At 35.9% G+C, this 15138-nt stretch overlaps 2 protein-coding genes across 10 annotated transcripts in view; both read right to left on the reverse strand.

The window, feature by feature from the left end:
* LOC113225744 (gastrula zinc finger protein XlCGF26.1-like) overlaps window positions 1-5509 on the reverse strand; it is a 70070-nt gene extending 64561 nt beyond the window's left edge. For all 9 annotated transcript variants that reach the window (XM_026458147.1, XM_026458148.1, XM_026458153.1 and 6 more), the window contains exons 1-4: window positions 5200-5509; window positions 3031-3199; window positions 1909-2025; window positions 559-768 (exon numbers count right to left, since the gene is read on the reverse strand). In XM_026458147.1, the coding sequence (XP_026313932.1) occupies window positions 559-768; window positions 1909-2025; window positions 3031-3199; window positions 5200-5352 (649 nt within the window). In that variant the 5' untranslated portion in view covers window positions 5353-5509. The remainder of the gene's footprint in view (window positions 1-558; window positions 769-1908; window positions 2026-3030; window positions 3200-5199) is intronic.
* Window positions 5510-7849: 2340 nt separating this feature from the next.
* Window positions 7850-15138, reverse strand: part of LOC113225753 (zinc finger protein OZF-like) — a 16582-nt gene continuing 9293 nt past the window's right edge. Inside the window, exons 5-9 of the mRNA XM_026458163.1 lie at window positions 14433-15030; window positions 13372-13489; window positions 11903-12000; window positions 10204-10300; window positions 7850-8127 (exon numbers count right to left, since the gene is read on the reverse strand). Of these exons, the coding sequence (XP_026313948.1) occupies window positions 7969-8127; window positions 10204-10300; window positions 11903-12000; window positions 13372-13489; window positions 14433-15030 (1070 nt within the window). The 3' untranslated portion in view covers window positions 7850-7968. The remainder of the gene's footprint in view (window positions 8128-10203; window positions 10301-11902; window positions 12001-13371; window positions 13490-14432; window positions 15031-15138) is intronic.

Here is a 15138-nt window from a genome sequence, read left to right on the forward strand (position 1 = left end):
AGTTCTGGAATACGACCCTTAGACCGGTACGAGGTCAAAAACGCCGATTGTATATGAATATAGGAATCTAATCAGAGTTCTGTTAGAATTGATTAAATAAAGACCTAAGTTTCAAGTGATTGATAGTTAAAATATCAGCAAAATACCAGTCAGCCTTATAAATCGGTAAGAAGAAATATTATGAATGATTTGAGTATATTTTGTTAAAATGTTGCCTGCATTTAGCCCAAACAGCCTCGCGTAAAGTCAAACTCCAAACGTTTCCAAATGCAAATTGGTTGTAGGTTCAAGTCAGTGAGGTGTATTTGAGAAACTGTCTAAGTTACATTTGCTAATGACAATCCTCAACGAAGTAGTTCAATGTTGTGTCATAGACGGCGCCTCAAAATGTACCATTAGCGCCATCTACTGACCACAGCGGGAACAAAAAATCAATAAAGGTCAAATCAGATAAAATGCTGTGTACCAAAAATCCGTCGTTAAAGAATTTTAAAGAAAAGGTTCATCATTCACAATACCTCTCCTATCCCGATACAACTAAGAAAACTCAATGCCTACCTTTTTTCTTCTTCTCAACTGGTTTCGCTTTCTGTTTACTAACAGACGGTTTGGGGGCTTCCACCTTTTTAGGTTTCTTAGCCGGTGTTGGTTTTGGTTTTGTTGTCGACTTGCGTTTCTCAGGTTTCGCGTTATCTAGTAGATCGGAGATGTCCATTGTTTCTTTCTTCGGCACTTTCGTTGCTAGCGTTGTCAAAGGTTGGTCATCCACTGGAAAATGAAATGTAATGGTATGAAAGACTTTACCTAAAGAACTGGGCTGCTAATTTTGAATCATCTCAGCTCAGATAGAGTGACGGGACAAACAAGTTGTGTACTATTCAACTGCCATTGCAATTTTTTGGTATTCTGCTCTTCAACTGCGAGACAATGGCATGTTAATGGCATAGTCTACTAATTACTTTACATAAAAATACGTTTGCTGATTAAACGAGATGAAAATTAAGAGATGCATAGAAATTTCCATGGCAGACATTTCGATATTAGTGATTGAATGAATGTATGCCTTCACCGTCATTCCACTTACACCCGCATTGAAACTCATTGCAACAAGATTGAAGTGGAGTAACGTCAAACATGTTTATTGCTGCATTAGATACAGAAAAATACAACCTACATCCTCTCGAATTCTTGTAACTCTTTCGACTAATATTGTAGATAGAATTACAAGAATTAGAGAGGATGTAGGTTACATTTTTCTATATATAATGGAGGAATAAACATTTTTGACGTAACTCCACTTACGCCATTCTTCATTCGTGCCAGAGTGCCATGCAGAGGTGCGATTCCCAGGCCGGGAGAAATATATGCATGGCCTACTATTTATTTTATTAATTTCATGTGGAGGGAGGGTGGGAAAATTAACTGCATAAAGAAATGTTCAACACAAACGCAGCTATTTTGCACGATTTAACCTTCACTAGGTTCGCGGAGTAGCAAATTAAATAACTTCCATTTTTATTATATCAAGTGAATTTGATGCTTCAAGTGGGTTGAAACTCTCAGTTACGTATTTATCAGGCATAATCAAGTTCTAGCCGTAAATAATATACTCCCGGACACATTATTCGATCCACCTTGTACTTTTAATATTAAATGTTTCACTTAAACATTGCTTCATTGCTCAAAAATGCTAATATGCAAATTTGAAACTGGTATACTAAACATCATTTCCTCCGTCAAGTCCTTATTGAAAATTTTAACTTAAAAAACGGGAGCTAACTCTTTCTTCCAAGCTAACTATATTTTTAAATTCTAGTCCTTTATGGATAAAGATGCGAGGTGGCTTGAATTATGTGTCTGGGAGTGTATAATCATTTCAATGTAGTCTCCAGAACAAAAGGTACATACTGTCATCATCGTCGTCGTCATCCGGGAAGCCCGTCCTATCGTCAAAGTCATCATCTAACTTGCTCTCCAGCTTGATCCGTTCCAGCTTGACTTCATCCTTCTCATTGTCCAGAGAGGCTGTTTTGACAAAATAATTATATTATAGAGTTATATCTATAGCCAAATTCGATGTAGAATGTTTAATATTAAAACGTTGCTTTGCAAGGCAACCAATGATGGCATAGGAAAAGAACATTTTTGAATGAATTCTAATGAATTTTATTATAAAAAACACCATCCATGTTTTAGGACAAACACTCAGTAAAAACGGATACTTATTGGATATTTAACCTTAGACGGATATTTATCAGGTAAAAAGTCATCTCTAGCTGGGGGCATTTCTTTATATAAAAGTTTTATAAAAAAAAGAATACTTATTAAAATTAGTTTAAACATCTGAGTAAGTTTTTCCGAGCACCACGAGACGAAAAAACCAATGCAATGTGCATTAAGGCTCGATTACTACCAGAAACGGTGTGGCCAAAATTCACGCATTCATAGTGTGAAACACAATGAAATCTTGACAATACTGTCCTAATTTCTAATTTTAAAAAAGAAGTAACAAATTCTGGACTGTTATTATAATTTAAACTTTACCCTGTTGGTACATTCTTGAAAGTTCAACACCTATTATTGCAAGTTTTATATTGAAATATCAACCAATGAGCTGACATCTAGCGGTCAATAGCTGAACGACGGAAAATTCGAGATGTTTACTTAGTTCTCCAAAAAAGAAGGGATACCATATTACAGCGGTACTTTCGTTTCTTGTGGCAAAAAAAATATTACTATAAACAAAAAAGATATAAGACTTAACAATGACATGAAACACCACCATGGATAAATAATACAAGTTCGACTATAATTTTTGCACTCCTAAGTAACAAAATATTTTTTCTATGATTTTCGCAGTTTTGAGCGAGATAATTGACACGACAATAATATATAAAGCAAAACTGATAAACTTAGCTCAAGTATGTAGAACTCCGCATACTGTTGCGTGCGCACTAAACACTTCTACTTCCATTACTGTGACCACAATTCATGACTGTTATATTTGTAATTTTAGAAAGATAATGATACCTTCAGGAGCAGTACTATCACTTTGCCCAGGCTGTGTTAAGTGCTGCATGAAGGTACGTTCACACTCAAGGACTTGTCGCTTAAAGTCAGTGGCGTCACGAAGTCGAGAGATGCATGGCTCGCAGATGAGACGACTATTGCTGTTTGGCCCAGAGAGCGCATAGGAGATCTGTTAGAAGGAAATAAAGTATTAGGGGTATTCTTATCCGCAGTCTACCAGAACACCTTGAAACTAAGTTTGAAGATCGCAATGTAACACACAATTGTACACTTGGTATAATTAAGTCACATGTGATTCATCATCATCATATCAGCCGGAAGACGTCCACTGCTGAACATAGGCCTCCCCCAAAGATTATATGTCAAAAATACTTTTATCACAAAAACAATTCAAACTGGGGGACAGTGTGTTTTATTAAATTCTAAAATGATTGTCAGCCTTGCTGAACATTAGTATAATTTTAGAGAATATGCAACTAGGGGTTAAATCTCATTGGTCATGATTCTGTTTCATGGGCTCTGTGTCCATACTAAATGCGTGTTTGGTAGTGTTAACCTACTCATATACAAGGCAACTAATTGATACCATTCACTTGGTTAGTTTGTCACAATACTTCATGTCATAAAAATGCCCCACCTCACACCTTACGTCATATCATAGCCTCATGTCTCAGCTTCACTCATGTCACACTGCTTTCAACTTCAACTTCAACTTTTGTGTCTATGGCTCCGTCGTTTTGCGCGACGATTTTGCCAATGTCAGGGTTGAAAGACATGTGTAGCGGTTTGAATTCAACAAATGCAACAATTGGTCCTGCACTGCCCGCTTTTTAGCTGAATTTACATCATATGATCATACTACCATAGTACTAAATAAAATTAGCATTTATTTATACTATATCATAAACACTTAGGTTATCCAATTGATTGATAGGTACCAGCAAGTTATGAAAATGTGCTTAATATTCCCTGTCTGTTTAGTCATTGGCTGTTGTAGTTGCAAAAATTCTTACCACTATCTCACCTCAGTTGAAGTAGGACACTGTACTGCCTCATTTTTTCAAATGAGATACTCCCTCACTCATTTTAATTTCATGTCCTACCCAACACCAGTATTAGGTATGGACTATTGTCAGCACACCTGATGCTATTGTACAGACACACATTTAATTTCTATTTAGTGAGGAAAAACTTTTCCTTTTTAGGTGCCCTGTTATTTAGGTTTCATGTTTTAACTTTTAATATAATTTACCTTACCTAACTACACTTTTGAATACACTACTTAATGTTACGTTTCTTGGTGTATTGGTCTTTTGTCTGTCCTATGACCATAAGTTAAGTTATAAGATAAGATATGGGTTCATTTTTTCCTAAGGAGTGAAAATACACAACTATTGTAGCAATTTTTACACCTTCATCTGGCGACATTTTCTTTAGTCTAGTTTCTTTTTATACCAAGTTACGGGATGAACAATCCGTGAGCCTGGTGGTAAGCGACACGCCCGCCACAGCATGTACAGTGCCACTCAGGTCTCTAAATTGCAAAGATCCGAGGGAAGACACTAAGAGTCGTATTCCAGGACTCTACTCAATGCTCAAGTCAGGATTTGAGCAGACTTGAGTATGATTTCAAGCACTGGAAATACGACCCTAATGGCAAGGACTTGAGTATGATTTCTAGTGCTTTAAATCATACTCAAGTCCTGACTTGAGCATTGAGTAGAGTTCTAGAATACGACCCTAACACTGCGCCCGTCACCCTGAGACATAAGTTGACAAATCCCATGCGCCTATAATATCACCAGCGCCCTTACCCTTCAAAATCGGAATGCGGTAATGCTCAAATTACTGCTTGGCGGCAGAAATATTTTTAACGTAATCATTGTATCTTCATAATTCTAATGTGATCATGGAGTAAAATTACTAAATTTATTAATCCTGAAGAACTCGGTTAACTCATGATTTGAATAAAATATTACTAGCGATCATCCATTCAAGAGGGCGAAGCTCCCGAGCAGCGTCTGGATTATCGATTCGTGTAATACTACCAAAACAAATATCCACCCCGCTCAACGGCACAGAAGGAACATAACGTCTCTCTATTTGGTCGGTTAAAACTAAAAATGGTGGACAATAATGAAACTGTAAAACTGGCTTTATAATACTTACGCTAACATCAAAGGTGTCTAAAAGCATTTCTGAATACACTTCTCTCTTCCCCATCCAAAAATATTCAGTAGAAATATCTTTATAGCACCCTTCGGCAAAGCAACAACGGCATACGGCAGGCCCCGGCCGCCATTCCAAAGCTTTCGCCGCCATATCCACAAATACACTAGTATTTTCACAGAAAATACTATCTCATAATATTATTTGGTTAACTAACTACAAATAGAAGTATAAAGACTTGTTTTAGCTTATATTATGTACTTTTTGTATCACTAAATAATGGAATGACGCCATTACGCGAGTGAGCGTCGGCCGATAGTGCTGTAGTGCTCGTAGTGGTTATATGCTCAGTGGTAGTGCTGTTGTGCTCGCTCAGTTGCTCAAATTCACATACCGGCACCGAAGCGTAGCGATGGGCGAGTCGAGTTATTTAACTCGAGTTACGCCCATAACGAGTCAACTCGAGTTACTTTTTTATGAACTCGATTCGGTAACCGCCCCGCTCGCCGAGCCGAATACTTCATTCATACACCGCAATGCGCAGCAGCTACCTCGTTCGAGTCAATTTGAGCTAGTTTTCTTTGAACTCGAGTTAGTTCGGTCCATTCAAACAATGCATCAGCTACTCGTTTCGTTCTCACTCGGTTGGTTCGGATACCTTCGGGTCATTCAAGTCGCGGTCGGCGACCGCGTCGGCCGATCATGCCCAACTCAGTGAATCGTCGCCGTGTCGGTTCGAGTACAATATCCATTGTCTTACAAATAAATGGACGACGGGTCTAATACAAAAACCACGAAAAAAATGTCCCAAGTCAACCAATTCGAAATTTAAATTGTTATGTCATCGCAGTATCGCGCTGTCAGTCGAACAAATGAAGACTAAAACGGAGTTTGGCGCTCTGTATACGATTTTAACGCCTTACAAGTGCGGACACTTTTTAGCGCGGACCCGATGTCCATATAATTGTAAGTCAATGACAATATCGCATATACGCCGCTCTCGCAATTCGCAACTCGCGACTCGCGATTGCTCTGTCAGACGAGTCGAGTTAATTCGAGTCAGCAATCACGTCAACTCGAGTTGAAAAAAATACAACCCGTCCCATCATCGCTACACGACACGACAGACAAAACGCCGTTTTTTTTTATATACGCAGTTCCAAAGGAATCGATAACCTGAATCTCATTCGAATGATACGAACTAATTTGCCAATATTTTTATTAAAAAAAAATTGTAAATCCCTATTTCATTTCTTCCTTGTATAAAGTAAAAATGAATTTATACTTTTAAATTAAATTAAACTACAATCGATCGATTCTAAACGCACTTCAAACCTGGGGATCTATTCTCAATCTCTGTCCGAAATAATTACTGCTAAATAAGCAATACTTGACCAAATGAAAAGACGCATGATGCGAATGATGCTTCATACTGGATACTTGTCTTTTAATTTTGTCGAAAATTACTTATTTGACAATAATTGTTTCGGACGGATGTCGGGCGGAGATAGAGAGTAGACTCCCTGATATGAGAATACCGAGGCAATATTGTTCCCTAGTTGTCACAACATGGCAGTATTGAAAATGACACAAAATGACCATCAACAGAAAACAACTATTTATTGCTAATTTATAAATACTCGACGCGCCATTTACAATATCTACTTCTTTATTTGTGATGATAAATCATAACTATTTACTACACTGTTAATTTATTAATTAACACTTTGATTCCATTCTTATTTTGGCCGCAGTACTTCATAGCTGTTTTATTAAACGTAGTACAAATAGGAGAAACAAAACCTCAGATTACAAAACATAGGCAGATGGAGCGCACCGAACACGAAAGTGAAGCCACCAAAGCAAATACAAATTCAAAAGCGAATACAAACTCGCGTCAGTACTAAGCACCTCCATCTGCATATGTTTTGTAATCTGGATAGGTAATTGTTATTTTAAATTGTACTTATCATCTACTATAATCGGTACTATTTTACTACAGTGAGCAGTGTATTAGATTTGTTGGGCTTTTCTTATTGGAATAGTCATTGACTTACAAATAAAATGGGAATAGTTTTAAATAAATGAAAAGATTCCCTTTGACCCTTCGAGTATTAGTATTGTTATAAAAGGAAATTACAGAAAATAAGCCGTCCATCATTTTTTCAAACATCATCGTCCATCATTCTTAAAACAAATTTATTACAAACGTGTTACCATAAACAAATTACAACTATTGGCAAATAAAGCTGCCCTTAAGGAGATTAACCTTCATCCACTGTTTCTGTATCCCGCTTATTATGCACCATTGACGATCTCGATGGCCGTCGATGGCCTAACGGTTTAAGGGTCGTATTCCAGAACTCTACTCAATGCTCAAGTCAGGACTTGAGTATGATTTAAAGCACTAGAAATCATACTCAAGTCCTTGCCATTGGGGTCGTATTTCCAGTGATTGAAACCATACTCAAGTCTGCTCAAATCCTGTCTCTTTCATCATCAACAGGTAAATAATAACTAGAGGAGATATTAATAAAACTTTTAATTATATTGATTAAAATGTGCAAATACCTTATTTGATAAATAAATTAAATTCATACTAATTTATTTATATAATTATTTATATGTATAAAAAAACATTCACATTCAGTGTATAAAGTATAATGTCAGAGTCCCATTATTGCTTAGGGATCTTCTGGTCCTCTTCTGGCCAGTTGGTATGGATGCAGATTGGTGACTCTGACCCAATGGGGATTGGTGATGTTGTTATTATCCATACTCAGGGTGTTGGCTCTTCATATGACCTTTAAGGCTGCAGTTCTGTATGAATGCCTGTCCGCATATGTGGCATCTATATCTTCTGTCGTTTGTATGTATCCGCGTGTGCTCTTTAAGAGTTTTAAGCCGTGGGTAGGATTTTTCACATACCTGAAAAATAAAATGGTATTAACGAAAGCTATGTTAATCAATATTCAGTTTAAAATGCTTATTACCAGCAATAATTATCAGATTTAAACATACAAATCGTCGATTTGACTTGGGTATATTCAACTATAGAACAAAATGGCAACACTAAATAATACTGATGGGATATAAGATTCGCTCTGGACCTTTTGGAGGGAAAAGTGTCGTTTTTATTTTGACTTTCAATTATTTTGTGAAATCTAGTTTAAAGTGGAATAGGATAGTGCTATTGTGCCTTAATCGAAGATTAAAACGCGAGATTATACGAATCTCGAACTAAAATACCCGTATCGGCCCGTTTTAAGGAATCCCGAGTCAATCAAAGCTCTTTGTGGCGGCCATATTTACAGAAACATAATTAAACTTCATGTGTAGGCTAATGGCTTTGCCAAAGCCTTAATAAATTAAAAAAAAAACAAATTGTGTGATATAAAAAAAGACAGGAGGACAGATTATACAGTTGGGTAATTTTCAGAAAAATGTCAAATAGTGAAAAATTTTCTGGAAAAATTCGCGATAAATTGGAAAAATATAATTTCAAAGGCTCATATTATGTTCTACGTTTAGAATATATCTTTTCAAGCTGTATTTGGCGTGAATTATAAAATAAAGTCATATACTAAAAGCCACATAGAAAAAAAGGAGATTTTAGAATATAATTAAAAGTGGAAAGAAAACCCATTTTTATTGACTCCATCGTCTTCGTTCAGTAACTTGAACTTTTTGTCAGGTGTCAACGTCAAATGTGGGAAAATTAAAGGAAAAATTTGATTTACTGAAAATGGAAAATTTTTCCATGACCCAACACTAACAGATTAGCGCGGGAGAGACCGGGGGAAAGGGTTTTCAGAAATATACTTATAATTGATGAAATTTTTTTAAGGAAATATATATACATGTATATTCCATTACAGTTAGCGTGTCTATAAACCTATCGTTCTATTATTTGATTTTTAATTCGAGACTTAATCACGTATAAAACATATTTTATTTACCTCGACGTTCCGGACATATTGCAACGTCCATGGTCTCGAAGGGACTGTATGTATGAAGGGACAAGTATCACCCGACAAGTCGTGGGATGTCGTGAGTGTTGTGTGTCGGTCTAGTGAGAACCCTAGTGCACAAATAAATAATGAAGATCAAGTGTAGTTACTAAAACTTGTATAGATAGAAGATGCTGACACACGCCTCTTCAGTCCCTTCAAGACCATGGACGTTGCAATATAATAATAATAATAATAATAACTTTATTTATAGCCATTACAAATACTATAAAAATAATTACAGTAATATGTTTTAAGTAATTGATTGGTTGCTAACCAGTCAGGCAACATCCAGACCCCACAAAAGGATTCAACCTGTGTTAGCGGATAGTACTGCTGCCACCACGGCGGGAAAGCATCAATCTTAGTTGTAACAAACAAATGGCTTAAAAGTAAACTAAATAAAACTCTGTAGTCCCAAAACTAGTACAATAAGACTGTTCTTTTGGGACTAAGAAGAAAATAAAATGAAATTTAACAAAGAAACAACATTTAAAGAGTGCGGTTAATTAAGTTTATAGATTAATCTATGCTGTGTAGTTGGCGGTGTGTATGTAAAAGTGGAGAGTGTGCATTGACTTACAAATAAATGGACGACGGGTCTAATACAAAAACCACGAAAAAAATGTCCCAAGTCAACCTATTCGAAATTTAAATTGTAATGTCATCGCAGTATCGCGCTGTCAGTAGAACAAATGAAGACTGTCGCGCTCTGTATACGACTTTAGCGCCTTACAAGTGCGGACACTTTTTAGCGCGGACCCGACGTCCATATAATTGTAAGTCAATGAGAGTGTGTGTTAAATGTGTTCGAAACGTCGAGGTAAATAAAATATGTTTTATATGTGATTAAGTACCAAATTAAAAATCAAATAATGTGTAAAAATCGTGAAAGTTTAAATCAAACTATCGTTCTATTTTGAAAGTATACACCTTATACTAATAATGGTACAATCGCAAGGGAAATAAAATATTTTTTTCTAAGTTTACATACTTTGCACTTGAAGTTTCGTTCACCCGTGTGCGTAGGCATGTGGTTGTTGAGCGCGAAGCGGGTAAAGAACTTTTGCCCGCAACAGTGGCATTCATAGCTGAAATTTAAAAAAAAAAAACTTATATTTATTGCAATTGATTAAGGCTCAGTCAGTTTGCATCGAGCAAAAGAACTAACCTGACATTTGTAAAATGGCGTCATTTCCTTTAAATTTGAAGAAAAATGTCGATGTGTTTATTTAGTAAATGCACTAATAAAACATAAGGAATTACATTCCACGCGTAAGTTAGTAAAAATATTAAATTGTTGCTATATTTAGTTAAATTTTTCTGTTTATTTGAATAAATAACAGTTGCTAATTGTAGACGGAAACAGGAAATTATTTCTGTAGCTAGTGCGATGAGGACGCATCGCAATTAGGTCATAGATTATAAGTGCAAATACGAACATTGTAGGCAGTAAAGTCATCAATTAACTATGTTTTACTTTTTTTCTATTTATATCATTTGGTTTATATGAATGAATGTTAATTGAAACCTTTAAAATCATTGTTCTAATGCATTTAGGGTTAAAACTTATTTAAATTCGGTTTCCAACTAATGAGATCCAACTCCAAGAGTGGATCGTAATTGTGCGTACACAAAAAAGTGGATTAGAGCAGACCTTCCAAAAGGCAGTATAAATATTTTTCGTTGGTTTATTTAATAATATTACAATTATTAATACAAAGATTGAACAATTAGAAAAAAATCCTTCGATCCGGCTGGATTAAAAAAAGTTTTCTAGCAAATCGTGCCAGACGCTATGCCAAGTAAGCCACGGAACAAACCAGCGGATCGTACCTGCTTGTTGCAGATGTTTGTTTTCGGTTTTTAAAGACTTTCTTCTATGAGAAATGTATGAAAGTATTTCGTCACCCAGTTTATATAATTATTCTTTTTATTTTTTTTTTTATTTGTCACCGTAAATGTAGTTTATTTCCAAATATTTTGTCACTTTATTATGACATATACATTCTATACGTATTATTTATTGTAAGATTAGGTTTTTAGATTAGATTAAACTTAAATTATTAGCATCATCGGTGAGAAATATGTTTCTTCACTCAGCCAGAGATGTCGCTTTAATAACTGTATTTTTTTTTTTTGTCACGATGTTTGACCACCATGATATTCAATTATTTTTGTGAAATTACTCCACTAGTTTGCTATAATTATTACTTTATTTACAAAGTTTTATTGAAGTTTTGTTTTATTGAAATCGGTTAACGGAAAGTGGATGAAATCAAATAAACCTGATTCATCCCCTAAGAATGTGGAACACTTTCTTCAAATTTAAATGGGACTGCTACTGAGGCACCCCCTTTCTAACAAAAAAGTATCATATTTGGATGATACATAAATGTCGGAGTAATTGCATAATATACATACAAAAAAAAAACAGTCGAATTGGCAACCCTCTCCTTTTGTGAAGTCTGTTAAAAATAAATTTGTTTTCCTTTTCGATTTTTGTTTACTTCTTACCTATTTTTCGAAATGTTCTTTCTGTTTCACAAAATCATAATCTATGCCCCGGCGATGCACTTGGGTTTCGGACGTTTGATTATAAATGTAACATACCTTGTATATAAGATCATTGTATTTTAACCTTAAAATATCCACCCAACAAGGTTCAGCACAATCCCTACAACCATACTCACCGGTAATCTTTAAGATGGTCTTTACGTCGATGAATGGTGAGATTACGTCGAGTTTCAAATACTCGTTCGCACATGTTGCATGGAAACGTAAGCGGCTCCTGAGTGACAAATTATATTACAATATATTTTTATGTATTATAACCAGGGATCGGAATAGGTAGAGTTTTTTTACCTTAACTTCGAAGAACATAGACAGAAAATGGAGACTGCCTTACGACAATATTTTTTGGGTCTTATATTGTACATTTTCTGACACGTATAAGTAGTGAATAGGCTGATTTGGGCGCGCTTTTAGTATGCAAATCCATAGAAGATAGGTCTAATAATACGTTTGTAGTGATTCCAAGACTGGATCGACTAAGACTTTGTAACGATGGGGCACTAAAGGTATGGTCCCATACAAAAAATACACATTTTATTTTTTTCCTACTAAATTATTATATTTATGGCAAAATGTGATATGACAATATTTAATTACGACAATAGGATCTCTCGATTGGCATTTTTTTAGAGAGGTATCGTGAAAATATCCAATGTCCGCAATATCGCTGATCCGACCCACTGTGTCGCAAAGTTAAGATAAATACAGTGTACCTGCCTGTCCCCAATTACGTCAATTTTTAATGTACTTAAGTGATTTCCCGAATCCCGAACAGGTCCAGGGCCTAAAAAATATTGTCGTAAGGCAGTCTCCATATTCTGTCTATTCCTCGAAGTTTATGTAAAAAAACTCTACCTATTCCGATCCCCGATTATAAACAGTGGTCAGAATAGACTGTTCCAAATGAGTAAATAAATATTTGCATTTTTATATTTATTAAAAACTTTTTTTTAGTTAAACGTTCGATTCGGATTCGGATACGATATCGTTATCTAACAGCGTTTACGGAATTAGTCGGTGAAATTAATTGTAAGAAAAATTAAAATCCTTTTATATACATTTTTAGAGTTTAAAGGCCTTAACTATAAGAATGCATTAAAATAAATTAATAAAATTGAATAAATTCGACACTTTATTTAAAACAATAATAGATTTCCATATTACATTCTTGTTTTGTAAACAATAGGACGTTCGGTAACTTTCATTTGATAACTGTTCTGAATAACGTTTATAGCCTTTGCCGGTCGAGAAGTTCGAGTAATCGTACGGGTGTGACGTCATTTCGGTTCGGTTTCCAATACGACAGATGGACGTTTGATTCGGGTGTTGTGAATAAAAATGAAAAGAAATCGTATGATATCAAATCGAATCGATCGACTACTGAATTATCGTAAGGTGCTAAATCGACTCCCTGGTCTGCCACGTAGAGGTCCCGGGTTCGATTCCTCTTATATATCGTATCCTCTAATTTTATAGCGCTCTGAGTGTTGTCTGGAGTTTTAATACGCCACAACTGACAACTCTGATATTGTGATGTAATAAATTCATTGTGACGTCTTACAATTAATCATAATTTCCAAACACTCACCTCTCCATGCACTTCAACTAAATGCTTTAGCTTCTGAGGATGTGACATAAGTGTCACGTCACACTTGGGACAGTAGACGCGGCCGCGTTTCTTATGAACGCGGTCTATATGTAGGTCCCTGTGAAAATTATGTTCTATATAAATATTTGTTGCTTTGTTGTTACCGCTTACAAAATGGACTTCACCAAGTCCCCTGGAAGGGCCGTGGAAAGGATTTTGAAAACCACACGAAAAGAGACAGTAATCTTGTTTACTAGATACATACATAAAGTAAGATTTTGAATCTCAACTAGAGATGGGCGATTGTTACTAAAAATAATATAGAATAAATCGATGGTTGCACTATCCTATCCTATATTCGATTTTCGATTTAGCAGTCTTTACCGAAATAATAATCGAATATATAAAGTAGTAACTACTTTAGCAATTAAATTTTCGGTGTCTAAAAAGAGGTTCTTTATACTATGGAAAGTAAAAAATAAAAAATCGATCCTATTACTTATTTTTTTATAAAAGTAAGTGCGCATTTGACCTCCATCTCACCTGATGGAAAGTGACGATGAGTCGAGGATGTAGCACGAACGCCTAAATAATGCCTACTCACACTCGCCTTGAAAAGGGAATTCCACTCCCTAGTTGCTCGCCATATGTGGAAGCGAAACGCTTCGTGAGAATCCTGGGAATATCCACAACATAGGGAACCCCAGTCCACGTTTCATCCCCCGATTATGGAAAGGCGGAATCAAACTATGCAATTCCATCGCTCACTCTGTGATATATTCTGTAGAATACCAATAAGCAGGCAAGCTACGGGCGATATTTTGTACCAATCAGTCTTATTACTACCCCTACTAGTTGAGAGACTGACTGACCGTATGTAAGTAGGACCACTTTGAGCAATAGAGGCAGTTTAATTTTCAGTTGAGCTTTGAGCTTTGAACAAGTGTTTTATTCCGATCCAATACAGTCCACTGAACCTGTGAAGAGCAAGATCCTGACCACCAACATCTTGGATCCATTTGAACCTGAACATCAACAATAACTATATCTATGTGGCTTACCTATTATACTGCGCCTTAAATCTTTTCTCACAAGTAGGGCATGGGAAGTCACCCTCCTCGTGCCTCTGCTGATGCATCACGAATCTTCCTTTATCCACAAACCCCAACCCACACGTCTCACACACATAGTTACTATAATGCTCGTTCATATGACGATTCAACGCATGGAAGTACGGAAACACCATTTCACATAACACACACTTGAGGTTAAATTTAGTCAGTTTAAACGGCAACACTGTGTCTTTATAATCGAAATAATATTTCTTTTTATGCACTTCACTTATATGTCTTTTGAAATCTTCCAAATTATTTATATTCACTTCGCATAGACGACAGTCTATACGTGTCAAGTCTAGCTTCACCATATTTTTATGCTCCGTCACTTTGAAGTATTTTGGAGTGTGGTTCACTTCTGTATGTTCTCGTAACGAATGCGGGTCGGAGAATATTTGCCCGCAATAGTAGCAGATGAGGTTGTTGTGTCGGCATTTAAAAGGGCACACGTAGGAGAACTCGATGATGGTCAAAATGTTGGTTTCGGTCATATAAGTCGGATCTCGTTCTCGGATCATTTGCTGCTTTTGTGACATTAGTAGTTCTGAAATGAGAAAATATTCCGATTAATTGTGTCATCAACAGTTATATATGTAATACTGTTAATGATTACCATTGAGGTATATAACCAGAAATAGAGACGAAATCAGGG

Source organism: Hyposmocoma kahamanoa, unplaced genomic scaffold (assembly GCF_003589595.1).
Source record: "Hyposmocoma kahamanoa isolate Upper Pololo Valley unplaced genomic scaffold, ASM358959v1 172, whole genome shotgun sequence".
Taxonomy (NCBI): Eukaryota; Metazoa; Arthropoda; class Insecta; order Lepidoptera; family Cosmopterigidae; genus Hyposmocoma; species Hyposmocoma kahamanoa.